The 27,891-nt window shown below is 39.9% G+C and overlaps 1 protein-coding gene across 2 annotated transcripts in view; it reads right to left on the reverse strand.

Annotated features, from left to right (window-relative positions):
- Positions 1–27,891, reverse strand: part of LOC126750928 (uncharacterized) — a 208,718-nt gene that overhangs the window by 119,786 nt on the left and 61,041 nt on the right. For both annotated transcript variants that reach the window (XM_050460742.1, XM_050460741.1), the window contains 2 exons: positions 10,142–10,416; positions 2,562–3,623 (listed from right to left, as the gene is read on the reverse strand). In XM_050460742.1, the coding sequence (XP_050316699.1) occupies positions 2,562–3,623; positions 10,142–10,416 (1,337 nt within the window). The remainder of the gene's footprint in view (positions 1–2,561; positions 3,624–10,141; positions 10,417–27,891) is intronic.

The raw sequence follows: 27,891 nt of genomic DNA on the forward strand, positions 1-27,891 counted from the left end.
CAAGTTAGGAAAGTTCTCTTATCGCCATTCACTTGGCAGTGGCCAGAAACGATTCTTTTACATATGGCTCAAACAGCTCACAACTTCCGGTCTTTGACCAAGTATCCTCTGGGTAGCCTAAGAACATCCGTTCGAAGGCGAGCTAAAGTGAGAAGGCGAAACATCCCCTACATAAGGTTGTGCGCTGGGTTTGGGACCCGCCACGTAAAAAGCCCCGCCCCCAATGAAAGATTACCAACTGCCTCGGATGAGAGATCCCCCTTTTGATGACTGGTGTACGACTGTCATCCCATAACGTGACCGACATTGGTAAACCCAGGTATCGTCTTTACGACAATCTGAACAAGAGCATGACAAGCAGGTTTATAATTCGATGGAATGATCTATCAGGATGCAAAACTGCAGAAGTAATGTGCAAAGCGCGTTAGATCAAAAATTCACAAAGTTCCTGTTCACTAGATACTGCACCACACTGATAGAAGAGATGGTATCAACATGATTGGAATACTCACTAATCACAGTCGGATGGCGGCAAATACACCCACAATGCGTCTGACAGATGGAGATAACTGCAGAAATTGTCATGAGCAAGACATCAAGGAAACCTAGGAAGATCTCTAGTGCATTTTGTGCCTCGCATTTGCAAGATAACGCTTCAAATATTTGAGGTTCCCACAGTATAAAACACTGGAAGAGGTGTCGATACGAGACGACCAAACGACAGACATTCTGAAGAATGTTTACTTCTCTTGAGCTCTTGAACTACGTTGGGAACCGCGAAAGGTATCCTGTTTCAACCAGTTAAAGGCTGGAAATTGAAAAAGCGGTATGCTCTGTGTTGATGTTGTTGCAAGACCAAAGATCTTCCTATAACATCCCTCGAAGTAAGTGAACAGTTTCATGAACTTATTGGAACTGCGTTTCCCACCGAATCACAGTATGCCAACTCGTCTCAGCCCTTTATTTCCTTTTTTACCTTTAAGACTGGGTACCCAGTGTATGTTTAGCACCAAAAGTCTTTGGACTGTTCCAAATCGAGGTTAAATAGAATAGCATGAGGTCAGAACGATGATGAAATAGTAGTGTGACACAGCTCACATCTGGGGTCGCTAGCTCCTTGAAAGTTTTAACGGAAAAAATAAAGATCACTTTATGTTGATTGACCACACCTTGTTTAGGGGAAAGCAATAAGTTAACTGTCATCGGAGTCACTTAAAGGTAGGGCCAGGAAACGAGCTATTTCGACGGGTTCGGACTTTAGGGAAAGGGCAGATGCTTTGGTTTCATTGAGCATGCAAATAAATGATTAGTGTCATGCGGGTCCTCTTTGCATTCAGCACATAGGTTTTATACGTCAGAGTGGATTCTGGATCAATAGGAGTGTAACCTGCTGCAATACCCTGAACGAAGCTGCGCTAGAGTCAATCTTATTTCACGCGACAACTCGCGCTCTTCTTTTGCTATGAGTGCTGTTTGGGCTCCAAGTACGGCATTCACTGGGAGAAAGTCAATGAATTTGTTAATAGCTCCACTACAAATTGCGTCCAGTATGCGTCGGAAATTGATCACATCTGAAATTTGGTCGGTATATTGTTCTGGTTCGTCGACATTTTGAAGGAATGAGCAGAAATTACTTGGAGAGTTGTGAAGCATGACATTCCATTACAGCGAAGATGCGGGCCTCACTATGAAGACACTCAGTAGAAGGCATACGAAGCGCGGTCTTCTGAAAAGTCTGTATCTTCTTCATCTGGGACCTACTGCATCCAAGCAACCATGTTGGAGCGGCGTAGTTATGGTCGGTCGATCGCTTGCCTTCTATGTTACTAACAACGTCTTTTTGTCCTTGCGCAAAGTGCTGCCGGCTAGCGACTTGAAGATCTTTTTGCGGCTCAGTGCTATTTTAACTATCGCGGTTATGTGCAGAGTGAAGGCGGACAAACTTTCGAATGGTGCACTTAAAATTTTAAGGTCACTTATCCTCACAATTTCAATATCATCGACGGAAAAGTAGAGGTTCAGTCTTTGTTTCGTCCAGTTTGTAAATAAATAAAATAAAGTTTCTAAGTTTTTGCACTGAAGAAGAGAGAAAAGTTCTAGGAGATAGGAGTTCAGTTTTGATTTTTCCGGTTCTACGACACCGGAATTGACCCGGACTTTATGCCGCCGAGGGCTGTCATTTCGAAAGTCTAACCCTGTTTGGATCGGTAAACAACAGTCTATAATTGTCTAAATAATCGCTTCGGATGTGGTCTTCATAGTCGCAAAAAACAAAACTTAAGATCCCCCACCGAATTCACCACAGTGAGTGTGAAATTCAATTATTTTAGACCTAACTGAAATACTTGATTTAAAAAATCGGACCTCAGAAAGCAAATTAATGTGGCTTATATTCTATAAATGGCACACAAACAGTTTGAAAAGTGCACATGCAGTCAGTCAGTAGGTCCAACAGGCACATCGCTACCAGAAATTAACGTATACACGCACACTTATGCATAGATGTTTGTATGTTTGTAGTCATGCATCATTAAGCGAGAGCGAACTATTACTGTACTCACCATGAGACAATAGATTACCAGCGGCTCAAACAGTTTAATATGCTTTACACAGTCGCCGGCACGCTCCGACTTGGCAGCTTGCAAATTTAGGCCGCTCGCAAATAATTCGCCCATCAAACGATAATACTCCGTAGCCGACAAGTGCGGTTGATTGTGGTCGTTGCCACCAGCTGCAACAGCTGCAACACTCACAACGCCACTGGCATGACCGGAGTCAATGAGCGCCTGACCACGGTTGGCATAAGTCGCTTTTGCTTGTGCACCAATTACATTTGGCTCATTGTGTCTGACAGTTGACGTAGTCATTGTCGGGGTCGACAAACCAGCGCCTGCTGCGCCCTTCAGCGCGCTGGCTGAGCCATCACTTGTTGTTGCCATTGATCTCGGAACTCCTCCAGCTGCGGCGGTGGAAGCCAAAGTTGTTGCAGCAGCGGAATTTATGGCATGCAACATAGTCATTGCCTGCTGGTGATCGCCACTGGCTTGCGTGAACTTACTGCTGTTGCTTCCTCTACGGCTACTTCCCTGCTGCGCGTGTTGCTGTTGTTGTTTGTTGTGTGTTGGCCACTTTTGTTGTTTCTGCGGACTCCGCTGCTGCTGTAGGTGTAGTTGCAGCTGTTGTCCTTTGCTGCGCACCACAAAATACGGCCTTATGAATGTGGCATAATAGTCTCGCTGCTGGTTGCCATAATTTTGGCCAAATAAATATTTCAACAGTTGCCGCAGACATGCGATGCACTCGCCGGGCGCATAATTTACGAGTTTGCTCAAATACTGGAGAATTTCTTCAATTAATTTTAGAGTGGCGTTGGTTGGGAAGACTGCCGTAGCACTGCTGCTGCCGCCGCCGCCAGCTCCAGTGTTGGACGCAGTATCCGCGCCACTGCTGCCGGGGCTGTGGCCGCGCTGCCGCCCATGGCTGGGCGTATGGCCGGTGGGCGTGCCGGCGGGTGTTGGTGTTGGTGCGGTGTGGGCGCGCAATTCAATGCACAAGCCCAAAGTGTTGAGGCACGTCCGGAGTAGCGAAATTAATAACCTGCCGGATTCTTGATTTATCGTTATCTGGATAGGTGGCGGAAGAGAATAGAGAAATAGACGTTAGAACAGTGTTTCGAAGTATATGTGTGGGTACAAGTGGTTTCAAATATATATGTATGTGTTGGTGTAATAAAGCCAAGTCTGGAGAAATTTCCTTAAAACTAACGCGCGGAATTAAGTGCAATTAGCTACGAATACTAGTATATTTTAAGCAGCGGAAGACTCTCAGATTTTGCACAAAATTGAGTCTTAATTTAAACCTTAAGACCAAAATAGAAATTGCACCGCTCTATTTTATAATAATAGTTTGTCAAAAAAGTCTTGCGGTATTTTCGCTAGTTGGCGCTGAAAGCGCGTAGTTCTAATGATATCGGGTCATGCTATTTTTTGGAAAGCTCATTTCCCGCGCTAACACGTGTTTGATTGATTGTCGTTTTTTTTTAAGTCGTTCGTGAGTTTTAGCGTCGCAAACATGGAGAAAAATAAAGAGAATTTTTACAGTGCTACTACGATAAAGGCAAAAATGCATCTCAAGCCGCCAATAAAATTTGTGCAGCTTATGGACCCCATACAGTTTCCATTTCCACCGCACAACGATGGTTTCAACGTTTTCGTTCTGGTGTAGAGGTGGTCGAAGATACGCCACGCTCCGGAAGGCCTGTCGTCGAAAATTGCGATAAAATCGCTGAATTGGTCGAAAGAGACCGGCATAGTAGCAGCCGTAGCATCGGTCAAGAGCTGGGCATGAGTCATCAAAAATTCATTTCAATTTCAATAAAAAAAAATTCAATAAAAATACCGCAAGACTTTTTTGACAACCCATTATTATTTTGAAAATAATGAAGAGAAAAGTATGTCATATTACCGAACAACACATCGTACCAAATCACTTTTTATCACAAAATACTACATCAACTAAGCATTATCTCTCCGTGTCACTTATCCCTCACATTACACTCTACCATATCACATAACAGCATATCTCTATATCAGATCAGCATCACACAAAATTACAACATCTCCTTGCAAACGTAACAACTCATTCACATCAAACACCAGCTCACGCCGTTTCAGTTAATATCACATCGTCATATCATACCAATTCATGTCACACCCCAATATATCATCATCACATCATCCACCACTGAAGAGGTGGTCTATGAACTGCCTGAGCGGTCGTCCATCATCCGTACTATTTCGAGGTAAAAACTCAAAACTGAGAAGAATTAAACAAGGGGTTCCGCAGCGTGGTGTTATCTCCCCGTTATGTTTTAACTTTTACATCTCGAAACTCCCGGAACCACCAGAGGGAATTTCTATCATATCATACGCTGATGATTGCACGATAATGACCTCGGGCAATGGAATCGTTGGCATGTGCTCAAAAGTAAACGGCTATCTCTTCGACTTTCTTCGCTTCCTACTGGGGTGCTTTCGCAGAAATCATCCCTGCAGTCATCTGCTTGGAGCAGCACCGCCTCCTTCGAACACTAAGAGATCATTCCTCAACTACGTTGACGACACCAACGCAATACGCGGACCAGACTTCGGACCCAACTAACTTTCGACAATCACCGACCGCCATATACAGTGGAGCCATTAACATCTTCACCGACCGAAGCCCTCTCAGTGACTGGCGTAAATGGAGTCAAACCACCATCCATTGCAGACGCAGAGCTCGAGTTGCCGTGAGAAACGAGAGTGACGCTTGCCCAGCTTCATTCTGGATACTAAAGCAGGTTAAACTCCTCATTATCCAAAATCGACCCCGATATATCAAACATATGTATGTCCAGCGGGCAATGAATCTCCGCATGACACTGGCCACCTCTAACCCCACTCATCTGACACCCTTCTTCCTACTCATCTGACATCATTCTTCCTTTTGTCCGACACCGTTAAAATTGCACGTTGCCTGGGTCTACTGTTGGATGACATCAACGACAACTTATCTGAATTTCATACATCGTTAACGCCTAAGTACAATCGACAGTGATTGCTTTCCCATTAAAGTCGTCCAAAGCGACCGAGAAGGCAACAATTTGAGCAAATATTTCTTTGATCGATTGGATTAGATTAAAAGGTCAAGCAAATACCACTTGGAAAGCTGAGAACGCAGACCTATTGATAAGTAAATAATCCTAAACATTAATCAAAAATACTATCAAAAGTTGACAAAGTGCTATCAACTTGCCCCAAAGTTATTCAGCTGGCTTTCTGAAAAAAAAAGACCTCTCTTCGGAGCCAACTTAATGACTACCACGGCTTTAAATACGCTACAGTGTAACGGTAGCCTAAAACTATGCTTGACGGAGAGCTCCAAACAGAAAAAATCCCCTCGAACGTTCCTACTAAATTTCCAACCAGTCATGAATAAACTCACTGCGCCTCTTTTCCAACGATTTCACTCCATCCACATATCCCTCTTCGGTAAATAAGCAGAGAAAAAGCTTTTAGGAGTAGACTATGCGACGCCGAGATCTAGATTTTCAGGAATGCAGTCGAAGAATGAGTTTTTTTCAGCTATACATAGAACAATTTTCAAATTAGAACAATAAATTATCGGAGGTTTAGACGTCGAGATCAAAAAATGTCGAGATAGAACTTTTCAGCCCATGCAAATCTGCTGTCAACTTTAGTTCGCTGTAGTAATATCATCTCATTTCGATAAACTAACATTCTTTGAAAGTAATAAATCTACAGTTTGCTTCCAATTTTAGAGGACCACAAAAACTCGATCGACGCACAACTCACAAACACACTGATCTAATAATAAAAGAGCATACATCGTTCACACTAAGAACTCCCACCCGCCTTTTGTCAACTTTATACACCATTTCTAGTGTGATGACGTCGCTGCTCGGTGCATTCTCTTAGTTTTGTGCTGAAGCCCTTAAGCGTATCTGTGCTGCTATCTGGATCATGCTTGGGCAACACGTCCAAGCGTAAACCAGAAATAAACCGTCACACAAATTACATTACCACAAAAGCTTTAAAACGAAACTGCAGCCAGACAAATGGAACAACAAAAGCAACGCATTAGGAAGCATAACGACGAACGGCAGGCGGCTGAGCCACTCAGTCAGTGCGTCCGTCAGTTGAAGTTAGCTATTTTGGCAGTCGTTACACCCATTGTAACTTTAAATGCTGCACAAATTACCACTTTGCAAGTATCAACTCAAGCGCATATGTATGTGGCTGTGTATGTATGTGTGCATCGTGCATACATATGTATATAGGTGCATATGTTTTACCCAGCTTCACTTAGCGCGCGTACTTCGGAGCCATGATGCTTCACTCCCCACGGCTGGCTTGCTTGTTTTTATGATTTCTGCTAGTTTGCAACTTTTTAAACCACAAGTATCAGATACTAAAAATCCTCGCAACCCACGCAAAAAGCCACAAAATTTCGCACACTACACATTCGGCATTCGTGCGGTTGCACAATAGAATTACAACAAAAGCAGTTACGCGGGTGGCTCGTGAAGTAGCGTAGTGACGTAGCTGTAGCAATAGATTCCCCTTCCAAAATCTTCAGTTATCGACTAGAACCATAAGTATTTGGAGCAGAGAAAGTGATGATAAGTCAACAAAAAGATTAACGGAAAGCGATATCATTCTTCTTCTCTATTGGCGTAGACACCTCTTACGCGGTTATAACCGAGTTTACAACAGCGCGCCGGTCGTTCTTGCTGTACGCTGCTTGGCGCCAATTAGAGATTCCAAGTGTTAGCCAGGTACTTCTTCATCTGGTCTTTCCAACGGAGTGGAGGTCTTTCTCTTCCTCTGCTTCCCCCGGCGGGTACTGCGTCGAATACTCTCAGAGCTGCAGTGTTTTCGTCCATACGTACGACATGACATAGCAAGCGCAGCCACTATCTCTTAATTCGTATATCTCATATAGCTCATCGTTCTATCGAATACGATATTCGCAGTGGCCAACGCGCAAAGGACTACAAATCTTTCGCAGAAACTTTCTCTCGAAAAATCGTAACGTCGACTCATCAAATGTTGTCATCGTCCAAGCCTCTGCATCATATAGCAGGATGGGGATGATGAGTGACTTGCAGAGTTTGGTTTTTGTTCGTCGAGAGGACTTTACTTCTCAATTGCCTACTTTGTCCAAAGTAGCACCTGTTGGCAAGAGTTATTCTGCGTTGGATTTCGAGGCTGACGTTGTTGTTGGTGTTAATGCTGGTTCCAAAATAGACGAAATTATCTACTACTTCGAAGTTATGACTGTCAACAGTGATTCCCCCTGCGGGTACGGGGGGACCGAATATACCCGCGGTAAGGCATGCCTGTCATAAGAGGCGACTAAGATCCTGGCCACCAGTCCAGGGCTGTATGGAAGCTCAACTGGTTGTAGCTTCGGCTACAAGGTCAATACCAAAGACTTTAACCTGGTACCACGGGGAGCAGTAGCCCCCGGAGTTCGCTCCAGTCTGCTCATTGGGTTTGGCCCTTTGTGGAGATTCGTAGTGGCTGTGGTTAAAACCCAAATCGCGGGAAGAACTAACTTTGTCAGTCGAATGTGGAGTTGCATTGCAACCGGGTGCCGGTCCCAAAGTACGGCAGAGGTTTTAGATGGGCCTCGAGCCCTACTAAGGTGGTTAGTGTGTCCATGCCACACTGCCGATTGGTACTGAAAATCGTTACCCAATTTTCAGGGCGCTGATCGACGCATTGTATTGATCGGTTGTGCTTTTGAGCACCGTGGAGTTAAGCTGTCGCCAGCAGGATCCCACGTTAAACACTATCACATTGTTGTCAACATTGATGTGGGAACTTAGTCGGCAGTGCAACGACTGTTTGCTCGATGACAGGAGGTATTTCGTCTTGCCCTCGCTGACAGCCAGCCCCATTTGCTTTGCTTCCATATCCAGTCTGGAGAAAGCAGCAGATATCAATCGGCGTACGCCAACAGCTGTACACTCTTATAGAAGATTGTACCTGCCCGTTTAAGTTCTGCAGCTCGAATTAAATTAAAAAATTAAATTAAATTAGATTAAAGAAGTCGCACGATAGAGAGTCGCCTTGTCTGAAACCTCGTTTGGTATCGAACGGCTCGGAGAGGTCCTTCCCGATTCTTGACGGCGCTTTTGTGTTGCTCAACGTCAGTTTACACAGCCGTATTAGTTTTGCTGGGATACAAAATTCAGACATCGCGGCATAAAGGCAGCTTCTTTTCGTGCTGTCAAAAGCAGCTTTGAAATCGACGAAGAGGTGCTGTGTGTCGATTCTCTTCTCACGGGTATTTTCCAAGATTTGGCGCATGGTGAATATCTGGTCGGTTGTTGATTTTCCATGCCTAAAACCACACTGATAAGGTCCAATCAGTTTGTTGACGATTGTTCGATAGAACCTTATATGCGATGTTGAGGAGACTTATCCCACGGTAGTTGGCGCAGATTGTGGGTCTCCCTTTTTGTGGATTGGGCAGAGCACACTTAAATTCCAATCGTTGGGCATGCTTTCGTCCTACCATATTTTACAAAGAAGCTGATACATGCTCCTTATCAGTTCTTCGCCGTGTTTCGCGTTTGAATAGTTCGGCCGGTAATACATCGTCCTCCGCCGCTTTGTTGTTCAGGCTAAGATCGCTTTGTCGATTTTTGATAGTATTTTTCACAAATGCTTAGGAGTACGAGTATTTAGGTATTACAATGAACCGGAGTTCTCAGCAATCCAACTAGGATCAGTTTTTGAATAGATCTTTTAACTTAAACTCACTTTAACTTAGCCCACTGATATATTCAACTGCCCTCGTTAGTAAGCGCGGAACATGGCCAACTGCATGTGGCTGTAAGCAATACCCAAAAAGCCCCACGGGATAGTATTTACATACCAAAACAGAGAGCACATTTACTACAAACATGACCACACAAACATACATTCATACACATACACACACATACACACAAATAATCACAGATTCACACATTAAATGTGTAGCTACAGATAAAGTCGCTTTGAGTCCACAATCGAAATTTAAATTCGCGAAAGACCGAAACAAACTGACGGGGGTCAGACAAGTTTACGCAGCAAACCAGAGAATAAGGAGCGCGCCAACATAGCGAGAAGCCACGAGGAACTTTTACAATTTACGTAATGTTCAAGAGTGAAGTCACTAATGCGCGTCAACCAGCAACTAAAGCTGGCCGACCAAACTGAGGGATATGTGCAACTACGAACGCATACATACATATGTATATAGAAGAGAGCAACTGCAGACACTCACACACAAGCACACAATATTAAAATACGCTCGGCAAATGCATTTGGACTCGAAACTCGCAGAAAACAGTGGGGATTTGATGTGAAGCTTTCGTGCTACGTGAAGACAATGGTATTATATATACAAGCTCACATACACACATACAACATCACAATATCACATGGCTGTCGGAAAATCCGCAAAATAACAGACGCACCGAATACAGATTGTATTCTTATTCTCCGCACTCTTTTGTATTGTCTTTATCTCTATCTGTATGTGTGTGTGTGTGTGTGTGTGTGGCATGCGACGCAATTACGCTTACCTTGTAGCTGTCATTAGCACTTCTTAAAATGTTGTAAAGTTTTATATAAATGTAATCGCTGCCGAAATATCCGACGCTCTGCACCAGCGCCAATTCCTTCGCATTGGCGAACAGATCGCTTTTCTGCACTTTCACAAATAGTTGGGGCTTCTGTTGCGTAATCAAATGATAGTAGATGTTGAGTATCTTCATGACATGCACCAACAGTTGATCCAATTGTAATTGCAGGGAGCGTTCCGGTTGATCTACGGTTAACGTGGAGGCCAGCATGTAGCCTGGAAGTAAAAGGAAAGTAAAAGATGGAGATGAATATTTATTCTGAGAAAAGTAACTGCAATATAGTTAAGTGGAAAGAAGCATTTCGTCACCTGAAATGCAAAATAACGTATCATCAAAAAATTCAAAAATGAGTTTTTTACTGATTACGATTCACCACATCTTATTACATATGTGTCGCAAATTTTAAGCTTCTGCGGTCAAAAATACCCAAGCTATATTAAAAACTCAAAAAAACGTATCATCAATTGCTTGATTTCGTTAAACAAAATAACGTATCATCACTCAAGTATGTAAAAATAACAGAGTGTTTTTTTATATCGAAGTTAGCCTTCATTTATTGTTTATGTTTATTTTTAGTGATTAAGTTCAATGTGCTTTGGTTAGTTTAGGCTACGTTGTTGATCGAACGTGGACTACTATGTACATATGTATGTATATGTAGTCCTTTGTGAGGCCATAGAAAATAAGAACTCCTGTGTTCGAACTTATAAATTAACAAAACGCTTCCCGCCAGTTCGGTGGGATGTCTGAAGGTATGCGCCCCCAAGTGATTAAGTGAAGCTGCCAAGAAGGAAGTGTTGAGTTGTTTCCACCTAATCTTCTTCCATACAGCTTTTGCAGATGACGTCTGGTAGAATTCCCAGCCTTATCACGTGGAAGCCAATAGGGCAATGGCGTGTTACAAGCCCCAAAACTAGGGAAAGGCTGCCTTACTGAGGGCAAAGAGATCAGTAGATCTCATGCGAACGATCTTGAGACAAAAGACTTTTCAACAGCGTGTGTAAAAATTGTGGCCCAGCAGTAATAGAATAGGATACGGGAGCACAGATCCGCTCCCATTCTACCGATAGCGGTTCTAGGGTGCCTCTTCTTGCTAGCTCATGTTTCCTGCGATTCCGCTGTGGTCTGGCACTCATATCATTCTTATCACAAAGGCCCTCGATGCTATTGATAGCGAGGTTAGGTCTTCTATCAGCTCTGAATTCTCTCATTGTTAATGAGTTCAAGGCTGGAATCGCCGCTCTGCTATCTGAGTCGATGGTCACTCCTCTGAAGGAGACTGCCCTCCGGAGTGACAATGACAATGTGGCTGCCCTCCGGAGTAGTAAATCTACTGGGACACTGTCCCTTTTCTCCAACGGCTTCTTCCCACCCACAACTCCTTCGGTATATGGGTAGAGAAGGAGCCGCCAGAGTTCGGTTTAGCGATTCCATGATCCAAGTGATCAAACCCGTGCTTTTCTAGGAATTCAGCAGCCTATTCTTTTGCAAAGTTTAACAATAACTAAGAAGAAATGGCAACATCTGCAGGACCTAGAAGCTTTAATTCCAGCAGACTGTTATTACTTTTATGATAATATACCTTTTTAATAATTAGTTATTTAATAAATAATAATTAAACATTATCCTCATTTTTTAGCTTGCAATATTTAAATTTTTTCTAGTACCTATGTACATATTAATAATAAAAATAACATGAAATATGAAAAACTTGCAACTGTTTTGATTTAAAATTAAAAAAAAGTATTAATATTAAATTTTTTAATTTTTATACAAATTTAGATTGATCATACGTTATTTTGTTTCAGAAATGAAAATTCAAAATAACGTAAGACACCTACTATAAAATTTGCTTAATTTTTCCATTATTTTGTTTCTAAAATATACTTATAGGTTCATGTTAATTCAGATTTGAAAATTTTGTTTCAATATCTTAAGTGGTTTTCTTTTTATACGGTTTTTTGCTTTTCCTGTAAACCTACGAAAAGTGATGTTACGTTATTTTGCATTTCGGGTGACGATTTGAAGAATATATTATCCAACAAACTTCCAGCCAAATACTCTTTGTATTTATGACTCCTGAGCACTTGGAACATGGGCAAGTCCTTTGTGTTGTTGAGAAAACTCACACTGAATTTGAAAGGAATGCTATAAAAAACCACTTGAACCCATCTCAATCTCTATTTAAGCCAATGAAAAAATATTGAATAACAAGTTTGCTTGAAACTTTGTGGTTCCAATAGAATCGGAATCGTTGAAAATCATGAAGTATTTGAATTGCCATCCAAAGCATTCAGTAAAAGTCGTGCAGTCAATGAAAAATTTCCTTATTCTAGTCGTACATTTTCTTAAGGGGGTATTCTGGTCTAGAAATTTAAAAAAATCTAAATTTTTGTTTATATTTTCAAAGTTTAACTATTCAAGAATATGTGTACAAGAGGATTTTTCAAAAATTTAAATTATTTTCGGAGATATAAGCATTTTTCTGACCCATTCTCAAGACATTATGCGAAACTTTAAACGCGTTTTTCTCAAAACTGACTTATTCGGAACGATACCCACGATTTCTCAGGTTCTACTGGACCGATTTACTTGAAATTTTTATAGAGTCTTCTTTATAGGCTTGTCTATGGTTGGAACTAGCCCCATCCCCAAATTTTTATTTTTATTATTTTTAAAAAATTCGAAATTGTCAGAAAAAGTGATCCAAAAAAACTTTTTTTTTCAGGCAGTCGTCATTTTATGAAAAAAATTTTTTCCCACTTTTCAGTAGTTCCGGCCATTGCGACATTATTCTAGATTAATAATCTTTTTTTTTTTGTTTTCAGATAACTAGGAGGTTGAAATCATGGGTATGGTCACGTCGAAATTTTTAGAGACCCCCCACTTCGTCAGCTCATAATTTTTGAAATTTTTTACTTTTTTTAGTTTTTAATTTTTTTCTGTACTCTTCTAAAATTAACAAATAACTAATAAAACAAGAAAAAAACGTTACCTTCGGTTGCACCGAAGCTAAATACCCTTCAGAGGTGCATTTCTGTTAGTAACTATGTGTTCAGTTTGTATGGAAGCTATATGGTATAGTTAACCGATCTGATCAATTTCTTCGGAGATTACATTGTTGCTTTGGAAAATAACATATACCAAATGTCGTGAATATATCTTGTCAAATGTGAAAGTTTTCCATACTAGAACTTAATTCCGATCGTTCAGTTTGTATGGCAGCTATATGTTATAGTGGTCCGATATCGGCCGTTCCGACAAATGAGCAGCAAAGTTTCAAAACGATATCTTAAAAACTGAGGGACTAGTTCGTACATACATATATATACAGACAGACAGACAGACGGACATGGCCAAATCGACTCAGCTCGACATACTGATCATTTATATATATACTTTATAGGGTCTCCGACGATTCCTTCTGGGTGTTACAAACTTCGTGACAAACTTAATATACCCTGTTCAGGGTATAAAAATGGATAGTAAAAATATTAATTGCCTTTTTTTTACGACACTTTGAAAATTACCTGAAATTCATGCTTCTAGACCAGAATACCCCCTTAATGACGACAAAATCGGAAAAATTAAAGAAGCCACGCTTGCAAATCGTCGTATTGGATCAGAGAGCCACCTGAGTATTTAATAACCTCTTGTGGATCGACTAAACCCATATTGGTTAATGTTTTGAGTATGAAGCGTGTCTACGCTAGACTCGTCCCAAAATAGCTGAATCTTTTGCAAAAACGACGTCGAGTAGAGGTCGCAAATGAGATCCTTGACAACGCAGCTGAAGAGCCTGCTATCATCAAGCGCATTATTACTGATGACAAGACGTGGATTTATGAATGCAAAATCGAAACTGTGCAAAAGTCTACCGAAAGGCGAAATAAGCAACGAGGACGGTGAACGCAGTGGACGCTCTTAAGCCACGGTTATCGACGAAAACACCAAAAAGTCAACAAAATAATTTCCGAAAATCCATGAAATGAGCTTCGAATTACATCCGCATTCACCGTATTCTCCAGATCTGGCTCCTAGCGAATATTTCCTGCTTTCAAGTCTCAAAAAAATTCCGCTTGGAATAAATTGTCGTCGAATGCAAAGCTGATCGCTGAAACTGAGGCAAGTTCGCACGAAAGTTGGGGAGTCGGTATAATCAGTAATCACCTAATAATAATTGAATAAGAAACTACTACTACTATGACAGGCCGAGGACTTTTCAATTGATCTGTTATTATAATACTAATATTGTTTATAGTTTTCGTTTGTAGTTCTTTTACTTGCCAGGTCCCAAACCCAGCGCACAACTTAGGCGAGGGGATGTTTCGCCTTCTCACTTTAGCTCGCCTTTAAACGGATTTTGTTTTGGCTACCCAGAGATAATCAGACATACTTGGTATAAGACCGGAAGTTGTGAGCTGCTTCAACCATATGTAAAAAGTCATTTCTGCCCAATCCCAAGTGGAGCTCAGAGAACTTTCCTCATTCACGTGATCTTCTAGACATGGCTCCAGCTCAGTGATTGGAAAAGACATTTTCGAGCGGTTCGATACCAAACGAGGTTTCAGATAAGACGACTTCTTATGGCGCGATTTCTTCAATCTAATCCTGAGGAAAAAATTCGAGCGGCAGAGCCTAATCGAGAAGGTACAATATTCTATAAGAGTGTACAGCTGATGGCGTACGCCGATTGATATTGATATCATTGGCCTCAACATTGGCCGCGCTGTTAGTTCTGTTTCTCCAGACTGGATAAGGAAGCAAAGCAAATGGGGCTGGCAGTGAACGAGGACAAGACGAAATATATCCCGTCATCAAAGCAACAGTCGTCTCATTCGCGACTTGGCTCCCACGTCACTGTTGACAGTCATAACTTCGAAGTAGTAGATAATTTCGTCTATTTTGGAACCAGCATTACCAGCAACAACAATGTCAGCCTCGAATTGCAACGCAGAATATCTCTTGCCAACAGGTGCTACCTTGGACAAAGTAGGCAATTGAGAAGTAAACTCTTCAAATCACTCATCCCCGTCCTGCTATATGATGCAGAGGCATGGACGATGACAACATCTGATGAGGCGACGTTACGAGCTTTCGATAGAAAGGTTCTGCGAAAGATTTATGGTCGTTTGCGGTTTGGCAACGGCGAATATAGCATTCGATGGAACTATGAGCTGTACAAGTTATATGACGACATTGACACAATTCAGCGCATTAAGAGACAGGGGCTACGCTGGCTAGGTCACATTGTCCGAATGGATGAAAACCCTCCAGCTCTGAGAGTATTCACCGCAGTAACCGCCGGGAGACGCAGAGGAAGAGTAAGACCTCCACTTCGTAGGAAAGATCAAGTAGAGAAGGACCTGGCTTCGCTTGGCGTCTCCAATTCGAGCCAAATAGCGCAAATAAGAAACGACTTGCGCGCTGTTGTAAACTAGGCTATAACCGCTTAAGCGGTGTTTACGCCAGTAAAGAAGAATACTGTTTATTTGTTATTATTATAATTTATCTACTAGGCTAATTAGACGAACAAAATCAAATAGCTCCACAATTTAATAAACGCCTCAAAGGCTTAACAAAACTCGGTGAAATCAAATTAAAATAACGGTATTAGCATATTTACCACATTTATTTTATTCTACATATATTATTTTAATTTATTTTATTTATTTTTATTTTTCGCCGTTATAACTGTTAACATTTTATGCAGGATTTGACGCATAAATAACTGCTTTCCGCTATAACCGTAAATTAACAACAATAATTGGGAATTATTGAATTATTTGGTGAATAGCAAAAACAAAAACAATAACATGGTAATTATTTATCACCTGTGTGCTTTGCATACAATTTTAAAATGTCCGCAAATAAAATATTTGCATTATTGGTTATATTAAATTACAAAAATCGCGAGCGTGTGTAATTATTTAAATGCAACTGCAGCAGGTGGACATACATATGTAACGGCCATACATACATACATTACATATGTAAAACAATTACATATATATTTGAGTGTGTGTGTGTGTGGGTGTAGGTGTGCGTGTGTAGATGCTAATTGCAAATGTCAATTGACAAATCGTAAATCGAAATGTTAAAGCAGATGATTTTATTGCGGTTCCATTGAATTCGATTAACCCGAGGCGAGGCGCTTGTGAAAAAATGAGCTATTATTAACTAAAATATTGAATAATATTTACCAATGCATTACATTATTGGTACTTATAAATACAGACATCAATACACATGTAAGTACATCGAGAGCGCTGCAGTTGGAAATGCATTCAAGCGTTGAGGCGATCAGGCCTCAGACATTAGAATAGTTGGCAACAGCGCAAACAAGCATACACAACCGTAGCAGGTAAGGAAGAGCACAATTCGAACGCTGTCAAAGAATTTACTTTTGCAATGTGTAAGAGATACAACTAGAATTAACACCAACAAAAACGTCAGCCTCGAAATCCAACGAAAAATAACTCTTACCGTTACGAGCTTTCGAGAAAAAGGTTCTTCAGAAGATTTGTGGTACTTTGCGCATCGACAACGGCGAATACCGCAGACGAAGGAACGATGAACTGTACGAGATATATAACCACATTGACATAGTTCAGCTAATTAAAAGACAACGGCTGCGCTGGCTAGGACATGTCGTCCGAATGGATGAAAACACTCCAGCTCGGGGAGTATTCGTAGCCGCTGTCTAGGACATGTCATCCGCAACGGATGCGCTAACTAGGACATGTCGTCCGATTGGATGAAAACACTCCAGCTCGGGGAGTACTCGTAGCCGCTATTTAGGACATGTCGTCAATGGATGAAAACACTCCAGCTCGGGAGTATTAGCCGATTTAGGACATGTCATCAAATGATGAAAACCCGCCGGGGTATTCGACGTAAGCAGAGGAAGAGGAAGACCTCCACTCCGTTGGAAAGACCAGATGAAGAAGGACCTGGCTAAACTTAGATTCTCCAATTGGCGCCAAGCAGTGAAAAGGAAGAACGACTGGCGAGAAAATGTAGCAAAATACTGCACTCCGTACAATAACAGGAGATAGTCAGGCCTTCATGCTTCCTTTAAGGAATACAATGCTCTCCTTTCCAAGCTTTTTCTGCTGGAATGCTTTCGTAGAAATCGCTCTTGCAGTGATCTGCTTGGAGCGGAGCAGCCTTCTAGGAATATCAGCAGAACATTCCTTGATTAAGCCGACTACATAGAACAATACTCGGACCAGATTATGGACGCAACTAGTTTCAGACAGACACTGAATGCGATTCACAGTGGAGCCATTAGCAGCTCCATCGACACCTTCCCAGTGAATGGCGAACTTGGAGTCCCAAATCAGTATACTATGGCATATGAAGGTTAGGGCAATTTATGGACCGATTTCACCGATATATACAGTATAATGTCAACCAGCATTTTCAAAAAAAAATTAGATTAGGTGTGTGAAGGGTTCCAAAATTAATCGATATTTTCGTGATTCAAAGACTTGATAATCTGAGGCTTGAAAAGGACCGATTTCAACCATTCGAGAAGTGCCACACTGAAAAACGATACGACGGATGAAAAAATGGACAGTCGAACGGTCGGACAGATGAGCAAACGGACGGACGGACAAACGGTCAGTCGAACAGACGGGCGCACTAGTAAACGGGAAGACGAATGGCGGGACAAATGGACGATCAGACAGACGAACAAATGGAGGGTCAGACGGACCGACGGACTGACAAACGAACGAAGTCAAATCGGTCGGTCGGACAGACGGGTGGACTAGCAAAGGGTCGGACGAACAGTGGGACAAATGGACAATCAGACAGACGAAGAAATAGTGGGTCGGACGGGCTGACAAATGACAAACAGGCGGACTCACAAACGGATAGCAGGACAACCGGACTACGATCGAACTTATAAATGGAAAGTCGGACAGACGGAAAGACAAACAGACGAAAGGACAAACGGACATTCGGATAAACTGACGAACGAACAACCAGCCGCCGAACATCCGAATTCAACTCATCTCGTCATCCCGATCCATTTGAAATATATATTAGGTTGTTGGCGCTGAAAGCTCGTAGTTCTAGTTTTATTCGTCGCATCGGGTCATGCTATACCTTTTTGAAAAGCTCATTTCACGCGATAAAACGTGTTTGATTGATTGTCGTTTCTTTTAAGTCGTTCGTGAGTTATAGCGTCGCAAACATGGAGCAAAATACAGAGAAAATACGGCATATTTTACAGTACTACTACAATAAAGGCAAAAATGCATCTCAAGCCGCCAATAAAATTTGTGCAGTTTATGGACCCGATACAGTTTCCATTTCCACCGCACAACGATGGTTTCAACGTTTTCGTTCTGGTGTAGAGGTGGTCGAAGATGCGCCACGCTCCGGAAGGCCTGTCGTCGAAAATTGCGATAAAATCGCTGAATTGGTCGAAAGAGACCGGCATAGTAGCAGCCGTAGCATCGGTCAAGAGCTGGGCATGAGTCATCAAAAATTCATTTCAATTTCAATAAAAAAAAAAAAAAAATCAATAAAAATACCGCAAGACTTTTTTGACAACCCATTATATAACTCTATAGATATATTAATATTGCAAACAACCGTTATTTGAACAATACAACTAAAGCCAAACTAACATGTTACCGGGCTTTAAAAATGAAAGTTAACAAAAACAACAACAAACTAGTCTAACAAAAAACAGCTCGTAATCGAACTGAACGCAAACAGTAATACTAAAATAGCTTAACTTGCATGAGTAAATTGCAATCGACAACTGAAACAATCTAATTAACGCGATGCACATATGAACATACATATATGTATATATGTATGTATATATGTGTGAGAGTGCGTGCGTTTCTGCATCAGTCTGACGGAAGGTAAAGCATTAATGTACATTTTATGTTTATCGCTTTATTCAATTTAGCATATTTCCATATTTGTTCACTATTCAACATTTGCGGTACTTAAACGATGCATTTGCTGTGTTGCTGTTGTATTTTGTCAATTACATTGCTTATTTAAAGCCTTTGTTTCAATGTTTATTTGTTTTTCGGTAAATATATTCGGCAACCGTTAGCTAATAATATTTAATGGATCAACTAGTGGCTTAGACTGGCTTTTGGACTGATGAGTATTTGAAAGTATTTGTAACTATTGGTGATTGTCGAAAATTATACAGGTTTAAAGCATCAAGGTAGCGATATATAGATTTACTGTTCGTTCTGGATATCCACTCGGAGGTTCCAATTCGATTGCAAACCTGACAACTTTGATTCAATATTTGCCCTGCAGCTTCTATAAGAAATTAGTTTTGTTATTGTTGCTGGAGAAACATCAAATGTTATTTAATGATTGCTCTAGAACTTATTGTGAAATAATATTTAAATTCAATAAGCTTTCCAGAACGAATTCTCTTACTTAATTATAATCATTAGTCACAATCAACCCTTTAACAACTCCAACAATGGCGCTAACTCGCCCCAATGTAACGTATTACTACAAGTTACTTTCCAAAGTTAACAGGACTTTAAAAGAAAATGGTTTTTTCGGCAAACTCAATTTATTTTATTCAAAATAGGCTCCTTCTGCTTCAATACAGCTTTTTGCATGGTCCAAAAGCATGTCGGACGGGTGTTTTAGCTCGTTGGCCGGTATGGCCGCCAGTATGCCGGTGCCACCTTTTTGAATGGCCTCTACGTCTGCATAATGCTTTTCTTTCATGGGCAAATGCATTTTTCCGAAAAGGAAGAAGTCGCACGGTGCCATATCAGGTGAATACGGGGAGTGGTTAATGGTTAAAATGTGATTTTTGGCAAATAATCGTCCTTCGAATGTTGGATTCTGAGCAATTTTTGTCAATTTGTGCGGAACAAACCGTGCACACACCTTTCGTAAGCAAAAATGTTCGGTCAAAATGTGATAAATCGATGTTTTGGAGATGTTCAATTCCATTTCTATGAATTTCAATGATGAGTTTTGATGAATTCACGCTCAGTTTCGATGGAATTTTCGATGATCACGGATTTTGATTGGCCCACATGTTCACCGTCATTTATGTCCTCTCGACCACTTTGAAAACGTTTAAGCCACTCAAGCACTCTACTACGGGATGGGCAATCAGCGCCATAAACTTGTTTCAACAATTGAACATTTCAGTAAAAGTTTTACCAATTTGAAAACAAAATTTAATGTTGGCTCTTTGTTCGAAGCTCATTTTCGCACCGACAACGCAAGCATACTGACACTGAAAACGCAATAACTTCACTTCCAATCGATGAAATGTCATGAAATCTAACGCACCAGTTGACAAAAAGGCAACTTTGGCGCCATCAGGGGGCGCTAGGTTCAAAAAATCCTGTTTACTTTGGAACGCACCTTGTATTCTCTTCCTCTCATGCTCTTCTCTTCAAAAGCATTTTGAAACCCTGTTTTTAAATACATCTTACTTATGAATTAATAAAAGTTTTTCGTCTAAAAATTGAAACGTGCTGAAAATCTAACCTCTCTTTTATGCCGTTATTTAATACATTTAACGATAATTGGCGAAAAATAATCAAAATACTAGGAAATATGCTAAATTATAATATGAAAAGGCTGTAAAGTATTTGTAAAAAACATGAATTTAATATTTATAAATTAATATTATATAATAGATATATGTACATAAATGATTTGTTATTTATGAATTTTCTCTTTTTGTGTCTTGTTTTTTTTTTTACATATATTATATACACTGGCATACATACAAAAAATGCAGGAATTTTCACTGGCAGTCGCATTTTAATTTTTATTTATGCATTTTTAAGTCACTTTCCCGCTTTTGTGCCCACGCACCCATATACCCCTAAATATACATACAGCCTCGCATATTATTTCGCTCTTTTGTGCGTGTATTTGTAAACATCCCGTGCACAGGGTGGCAATAATTCAAATATAATTTTCGCAACTTCATAAAAGCGGCATAAATTATTATTATTTCATTACCAGCTGACATATGTGCGGTCCAACGGAGGGTTTGCTGAGCAGGAGGGGCCAGACAACGAGCGCTTGGTAGCGTGGTAAACAGCACTGACAAATGTATGAGGGCACCACACGTAAAGCAATTGCCAGCGAATTAAGCGAATATTGGCCAGTGCAAAAACATACAACAACAACTACATATAGACATTTATTGTGATACATATGTAAATGTATATGTGTGTGTGTGTGTGTGTTGCCGTACAAGGCACCTACTTCCGGTTATTTAGGACATCACTGTTTTCTTTATGCTTACAGTCGTGAACTCCACTTTATATTTGGCACACAGCTCGAGCCTGCCCGTGGGCTTAGCCGCCTATTCAGCTCTACTTATGAATTTTCACTTGAAAATCTGCACATAGAGAATTTCGGATGCGAAAACCAAACTTCATAATAAAGGGCTTAGTAAAAATTTTAATTTATTTTTTTTTTTTCGTATGTGTATCCGCTTTCTATGTTTGCTTGGGTCGCATTAAAAGCGAATGCACGCCCATTATTTGTTTTGGCTTTTCCATTAAATATTTATTTAATTAGCCAAATATAAATATTTGATGGCGCTTTGTTCGTTTAAATGCACTGAAATGCGGAAAATTAGGCTAAAAGTTAGCAGAATTTCGAATTTGTTTATATTCACGCACAATTTGCGGGAGTTTGTGAACCAACATTTTATCCTCTTGAATAAGAAATAATCAAAATTACATTTTCGTGTTAAACAAAAATATTATTACCATTCATAGCAAGGCATTTGCGGGGTTATATCCACTTCATATTCTTCGAAAATCCGGCAAACAGTTGAACTTAGTGCAATCGGCTTTCAAAACTTCAAAAGCTTTTTTCACCGTCGCTGGTCGACCAGTCGACTTGAAATTTCTACACAACCTTCTAGGATACATTTCTCAAGTAATAAACGATGCAATATGATTTTTAAAACACTTTAAGGGGCTATACCAGTGTGACACTTTCAAACATTTTTTTTTTTGTTTTGCTTTTTCGATAGTTTATATATTCAAAAATATCCTGTGAAATCGCGATGACCGATCGACTTCAAATTAAAACTGGGTATAGTGCATTGTATAGAAAATATATTTAAGTTTAATAAACATTTTGAATTTTTTTGTTTCAGCTACTCATTCGACCGTAATCATGCCAGCTGTTGAGGCACTTTTTTTTCGGCACTTCCGCAGACAGCACATAACTCCGTTATTTTTCAATATTTTTGTAAAAACAAAAACTTTTAATATAGCTAAAAATATACTTTATTACGTCCATGGAACGTCGAAACATTCAATCCAGTACAAATTCACGAAAATCGCCTAATTTTTCATGCGTCACACTGGTATAGCCCCTTAAAGTGTAACTTTTTTGTCATAAAAAAAACTGTTTTTGGGAAACCGCCATTTTGTCAAAACCTAAAATATTGTCTAACACTTCGATCTTTGGCTGTGTTCATATATTGATGTAACAATTTTGTTGAATTTTTTTTTTTATATACTACTGTGTCCAAAAAATAATGTGACATTGGAATTCAAACTGCGCGCGTCGAAGGATTTGGAGAATTGTTTTTTTTTTAGGTTGGTAGTACTGTCAGTCACATTTATGTCAAATTTCATGTCAAAATATTCATTAGTGTTTGAGATACTCGTACGTGTCGTTTTGTGAGCTGCTAAAAGTGAGTTTTTCGTTTTTTGCGATGTCGAAATTTGTTAAGCAAAGAATTTGCATTAAATTTTGTTTACGGAATCAATTTTCTGCTGCGGATACATTGAGGATGGTGCAGAAAGCCTTTGGTGATGAGGCTATGTCTAAAAAAAAATGTTTACAGGTGGTATAGTGAGTTCCAAGCCGGCCGTGAATGTGTCGAAGACGAATAGCGTCCAGGGCGACCATCAACCTCAACCGACGAAGCTCACGTTCAACAAATCAAAGATTTGGTGTTGAAAAACCATCGATTAACAATTAGAGACCTTGCTGATGAAGTTGGCATATCGAAAGGCTCAGCCAATACCATTTTGAAGGATGTTTTGGGCCTCAAGCGCGTCAAATCTCGACTGGTAACGAAAACATTGAATTTTTTGGAAAAAAGGCGTCGCGTTGAAGTGTGTGAAACGATGCTTTCCGACTACCAGGGTGTCATGAAACGCATTATAACTGGCGATGAGACTTGGATCTATGCTTACGACCCCGAAAAAACCGATCAATCGAGCGAATATCGTGCCAAAAGAGAGCCGAGACCAAAAAAATTGCGCCAAAGTCGCTCAAAAATCAAGGTCATGTTGACTGTTTTCTTCGATTATCGTGGTGTTGTGCATTATGAATTCCTTCCAACCGGTCAAACAGTCAACAAGGAATATTATTTGAACGTTATGCGTCGTTTGCGTAACGCTATCCGCCTAAAAAGGCCGGAATTGTGGAAAGACAATTCTGGGTTTTTACACCACGATAATGCAACATCCCATACTGCCCTCGTAATTCGTAATCATTTCGCCAAAAACTCAACCCATATCGTTCCGCAACCACCGTATTCACCTGATCTGGCGCCGTGCGACTTCTGGTTGTTCACCAAGCTCAAAAGACCGCTCCGGGGACACCGTTTTTATACGATAGAGGAGATTCAAGCCGCAGCGAAGACGGAACTGAAGGCCATCCCGGAAAGTGACTACAACCAGTGTTTCGAAGATTGGAAAATCCGTTGGCATAAGTGCCATGCATCGGGAGGGGATTACTTTGAAGGGGATGAAATTGATTTGGAAGAATAAATAAAGAATTTTCAAAATAAATACAATGTCATTATTTTTTTGGCAGAAAAATCTTCCCCACAGCTTGACAACTTTTTGCGGAGTCCTTTCGGAGATCGACTACGAGATCAAGCGAATCCACATTTTTTCGAAATGAATCGCCGCTTATTAAAGTACATTCCAATTTGTAAATATTAGGCAGTCAAAAAAGTAGTTTCGTATTTCTAATCAAACTTCAACTTACTTTTTTATAATTATAATAAGACATAAATAAACAAATATGTATCATTTTGGTCGACCACTTTTTGTCATTTTTCCGCGCGAGACATTATTCCATCAGTGTTAATCGAAATTTCAAAATTTCCAGAACGGAAGCGAGCGAACCATTCTTGTGCTACACGAGCTGATACAGCATCGTCTTCGTAAACTTCACGAATTTCATTCCTGGCTTGTGTGGCATTCCTCCCTTGACACTTGAGTTTTTTCGTAATATTTGAGGGACCAAGCATAAATCGCACAAAGCTTGGATCTGAGTTTTAATATTTAGAAGAACATGTGAGAAACTAGACGATGTCCACTAGTCAAAATATTTGTTTCGAGGTTGGTATGACTGTCAGTGACATCTGTGTCAAATATCACATTAAAGTAATCATTAGTATTTAGTATGCGCGTGTCTTTCTGAAGTACATAAAGTGCATTCGGCGACTTTCACGATGACTAAAATTACTCAACAAAGAAGTTCCATTAAATTTTGTGTGCGGAATCAAATTTCTGGTGCCGAAACGTTCAGAACCTTGGTGATAATTTTTTGTCGCGAGCAAGTGTTTTTGATTTTTTGGTTGGTACAAATTATTCAAAGAGGTTCGAGAACGCGTTGACGTCTAACCACGTCCAGGACGAACCTTAACATCAACTGATGATCAACACGTCAATAAAATAAAGAAATCGGTGCTTGAGAATCGACGATTAACAGTCAGAAAACGAAATGGCATCGTTGGAATTTTGGAAGGACCAGTGAAATCGATTTTGAAAGGTAAATTGGACGTAAGAAAAGTGAAAGCACGATTGGTACCAAAAGCAATAAATTTTTTCGAAAACCAGCGTCGCGTTAACGTCTGTGAACAAATGCTTACCGCCTAGAAGAATGTCATGAAACGTATTATAGAGCTGACGATACGTCTTGGATCTATGCTTACGACACGGAAACAAAGCCGAAGGTTACACGAAAAACGACGACAAAGCGTTCAAAAATCAAGGTTATGTTGACAGTTGACAGTTTCTCGTTTATTGAGTTGTGGTGCACTCCGAATTGTTTTCGATCGCCCAAACTGTCAACAAGGAATATTATTTGAGTATTATTACGTTTTCAGATTTAGATATATGTACATAAAATTGCTATCAGAAAAGCACCTGTGAAGGGTATGCTGCAGCCGAAGTTAACGTTGTTTTTTATACTCTCGCAACAAAGTTGCTAAGGAGAGTATTATAGTTTTGTTCACATAACGGTTGTTTGTAAGTCCTAGAACTAAAAGAGTCAGATATAGGATTATATATACCAAAGTGATCAGGGTGACGAGTAGAGTTGAAATCCGGATGTCTGTCTGTCTATCCGTCCGTCCGTGCAAGTTGTAACTTGAGTAAAAATTGAGATATCATGATGAAACTTGGTACACGTATTCCTTGGCTCCATAAGAAGGTTAAGTTCGAAGATGGGCAAAATCGGCCCACTGCCACGCCCACAAAATGGCGAAAACCGAAAACATATAAAGTGTCATAACTTAGCCAAAATAAAGATATTAAAGTGAAATTTGGCACAAAAGATCGCATTAGGGAGAGGCATATTTGGACGTAACTTTTTTGGAAAAGTGGGCGTTGCCCCGCCCCTACTAAGTTTTTTGTACATATCTCGGAAACTACTCTAGCTATGTCAACCAAACTAGAGTCGTTTTCTTCAGGCATTTCCATATACAGTTAAAAAATGCAAGAAATCGGATAATAACCACGCCCACCTCCCATACAAAGGCTATGTTGAAAATCACTAAAAGTGCGTTAACCGACTAACAAAAAACGTCAGAAACACTAAATTTTACGGAAGAAGTGGCAGAAAGAAGCTGCACCCAGCCTTTTTTTTTAATTGAAAATGGGCGTGGCGCCGCCCACTTATGGACCAAGAACCATATCTCAGGAGCTACTCTACCGATTTCAATGAAATTCGGTGTGTTATATTTTCTTAACACCCTGATGACATGTACGAAATATGGGTGAAATCGGTTCACAACCACGCCTTCTTCCAATATAACGCTATTTTGAATTCCATCTGATGCCTCTTATTAGGAACCAATGATGATAGCGGAATAAAACTTTACAAAAATACGGTATTTGAAAAATATGTAAATGACGGATAATGAAATCTCGATTATCACTTTATCATGCGAGAGTATAAAATGTTCGGTGACACCCGAACTTAGCCCTTCCTTACTTGTTTTATTTTATATTATATGCATACGTTTGCCTCTCACTTTACTTAAAATTATATATGGACTTATTTAATTTTCGTTTCATTTGCGTAATATATCACCAATTAAATTGTTCTACATACATATACACCAACTTATACAAAAACAAAAAAAATCGATTCGTGTAGCGTATCAATTCACTTCGTGGAACCATTAATGGGCGACTTGATCCCATTTGACTACAGGTCACTGCAAGTGAAAATATTGCAACAGCACATCTGTTTATAAAACATGCATTAACGGTGGCTTTAAATTGATTTTTCTTTGCAATTCACGTTAAATGATTTGTTTGAACTTTATGCGCACACTTACACATGTAAATTTAATATGCTTATAATACAATCAATTTCAATAAAGGTTTTCATATTTTACATTTTCATTGTTTTCAATTTATTTTAGTAACGCTAATTAAAACTGAGACTCTTTGCTTTGAACGTTTTTTCTCTAAATTACTTCATAGAATTTTGGCCTACTGATTTTTTAAATTTTTTAATTTTTAAAAATTTCTTAATTAAATTAATATGTAATATTCACTAAACTAGTGAAATAAAATGAACGAATTTTAAAATTACAAATATCTATATTCCTAGAAATTAATTATTAAATAATTATGACCAACTGAATGGTGTGCTCAAATCTAATTCGATTAATAATATTGGTCTACAACTTTGCTTCCGCCGTTTTTTTTTTGTAAATTTAAGGCTTTATTGTATAAAACCGGTTACAACAAGTAAGGAAGGGCTAAGTTCGGGTGTCACCGAACATTTTATACTCTCGCATGGTAAAGTGATAATCGAGATTTCATTATACGTCATTTACATATTTTTCAAATACCGTATTTTTGTAAAGTTTTATTCCGCTATCATCATTGGTTCCTAATGTTTATACTCGTATTATACAGAGAAGGCATCAGATGGAATTCAAAATAGCTTTATATTGGAAGAAGGCGTGGTTGTGAACCGATTTTACCCATATTTCGTACATGTCATCAGGGTGTTAAGAAAATAATATATACCGAATTTCATTGAAATCGGTCTAGTAGTTCCTGAGATATGGTTCTTGGTCCATAAGATCGGCGCCACGCCCATTTCAATTAAAAAAAAGGCTGTCTCCAAATATTTTTGCCACTTCTTCCGTAAAATTTAGTGTTTCTGACGTTTTTTGTTAGTCGGTTAACGCACTTTTAGTGATTTTCAACATAGCCTTTGTATGGGAGGTGGGCGTGGTCATTATCCGATTTCTTCCATTTTTGAACTGTATATGGAAATGCCTGAAGAAAACGACTCTGTAGAGTTTGACATAGCTAAGTAGTTTCGAGATATGTACAAAAAACTTAGTAGGGGGCGGGGCCACGCCCACTTTTCCAAAACAATTGCGTCCAAATATGCCCCTCCCTAATGCGATCCTTTGTGCC

This window comes from Bactrocera neohumeralis, chromosome 2 (assembly GCF_024586455.1).
Source record: "Bactrocera neohumeralis isolate Rockhampton chromosome 2, APGP_CSIRO_Bneo_wtdbg2-racon-allhic-juicebox.fasta_v2, whole genome shotgun sequence".
Lineage (NCBI taxonomy): Eukaryota > Metazoa > Arthropoda > Insecta > Diptera > Tephritidae > Bactrocera > Bactrocera neohumeralis.